The sequence below is a fragment of the Myotis brandtii genome, unplaced genomic scaffold (genome assembly GCF_000412655.1).
Source record: "Myotis brandtii unplaced genomic scaffold, ASM41265v1 scaffold454, whole genome shotgun sequence".
Taxonomy (NCBI): Eukaryota; Metazoa; Chordata; class Mammalia; order Chiroptera; family Vespertilionidae; genus Myotis; species Myotis brandtii.
This window is the reverse complement of record NW_005367354.1, coordinates 919,349-920,440: the sequence shown is the minus strand read 5'-3', so window position 1 is coordinate 920,440 and position 1,092 is coordinate 919,349. Positions and strand designations below refer to the sequence as shown.

Here is a 1,092-nt window from a genome sequence, read left to right as displayed (position 1 = left end):
TAGATTGGAAAGAGAGTAAAGATCTATAACATCTAAAGGTAGTTATTGAACCTTGACTAGATACTGTTTTGTTGAAACCAGGTATAAAAGGCAATTTGAATATGGTGGGGGTATTATGAAACTATTATTAATTTTTAAGGAATGAAAATAGTACATATTATAGTTATAATCTTATTTTTGAGAGATACATACTTAAGTAATTAAGGATACTTAATATTTAGGGTTGAAAGGTTGTTATGTCTGCAATTTATTGTCAAACAGCTTAGGAAAAACACTATATATTTGATGTTTATATAAAACACTATAAATATATTTTATACATATTTAATTCAATATACACAAATACATACTATTAACATTTGTTAAATTAGGTATATGGTTTGTTTACTGTACTATGCTGTCGACTTATATATTTAAAATGCATCTTTATAGACAATCATGGTGGGGAAACTTATTTTATGGGCTCTCAGCCTCATCCCTGGCATCTGGGTCTCTTAAAAGACCACAGGTAAGTGATGCCCCCTCAGGGATGAGAACTACTGGCCCAATGCCCACACTGAGCATGAAACTGAGGTCTAAAGAGTTGAAATGAGTTTCCAAGGAGCAGAACGAAGACTAGAATTCATGTTCCTAGCAGAAAGAAAGACACACACACACACACACACACACACACCCCCAGCAGCCATGTCTACACAGAGGCCTCTCATGCCAACTGTACTTCAGGGAGCAGCTGCCTGGAAAGCGCCTAACTCTGACCCAGAAGGAGTGAGCCAGGGCCTGGCGTGCCAGCCCTGAACGCTAACAAAGCCCCCATTAGAAGGAAGGGGACGCCAACCCCCCTCACCACAAACACAAAACACCTGGCAAGTACAGTGCACAGGTGGAAGCAGGTCCGACCCCAGGTTTACATCGGAGGGGCGTGGCTGCGGGCCACTTTAGACCTCCTCTTCCGGAACAGGCCTGTGCCCCGGAAGTAGTTTGCTGAGGGACCTTGGGCCGCGGAAGGAGGCTGTGGTGGTGCCGTCACCATGTTGCTGTCGGCTGTCTCCTGTAAGTGGGGCCGGAGAACGCGGCGGCGGCGGCCAGGCCTGC

The 1,092-nt window shown here is 44.0% G+C and overlaps 1 protein-coding gene across 1 annotated transcript in view; it reads left to right on the top strand.

The window, feature by feature from the left end:
* Positions 1–961: 961 nt before the first annotated feature.
* MRPL33 (mitochondrial ribosomal protein L33) overlaps positions 962–1,092 on the top strand; it is a 9,470-nt gene continuing 9,339 nt past the window's right edge. The window contains exon 1 of the mRNA XM_005874838.2: positions 962–1,050. Within this exon, the coding sequence (XP_005874900.1) occupies positions 1,029–1,050 (22 nt within the window). The 5' untranslated portion in view covers positions 962–1,028. The remainder of the gene's footprint in view (positions 1,051–1,092) is intronic.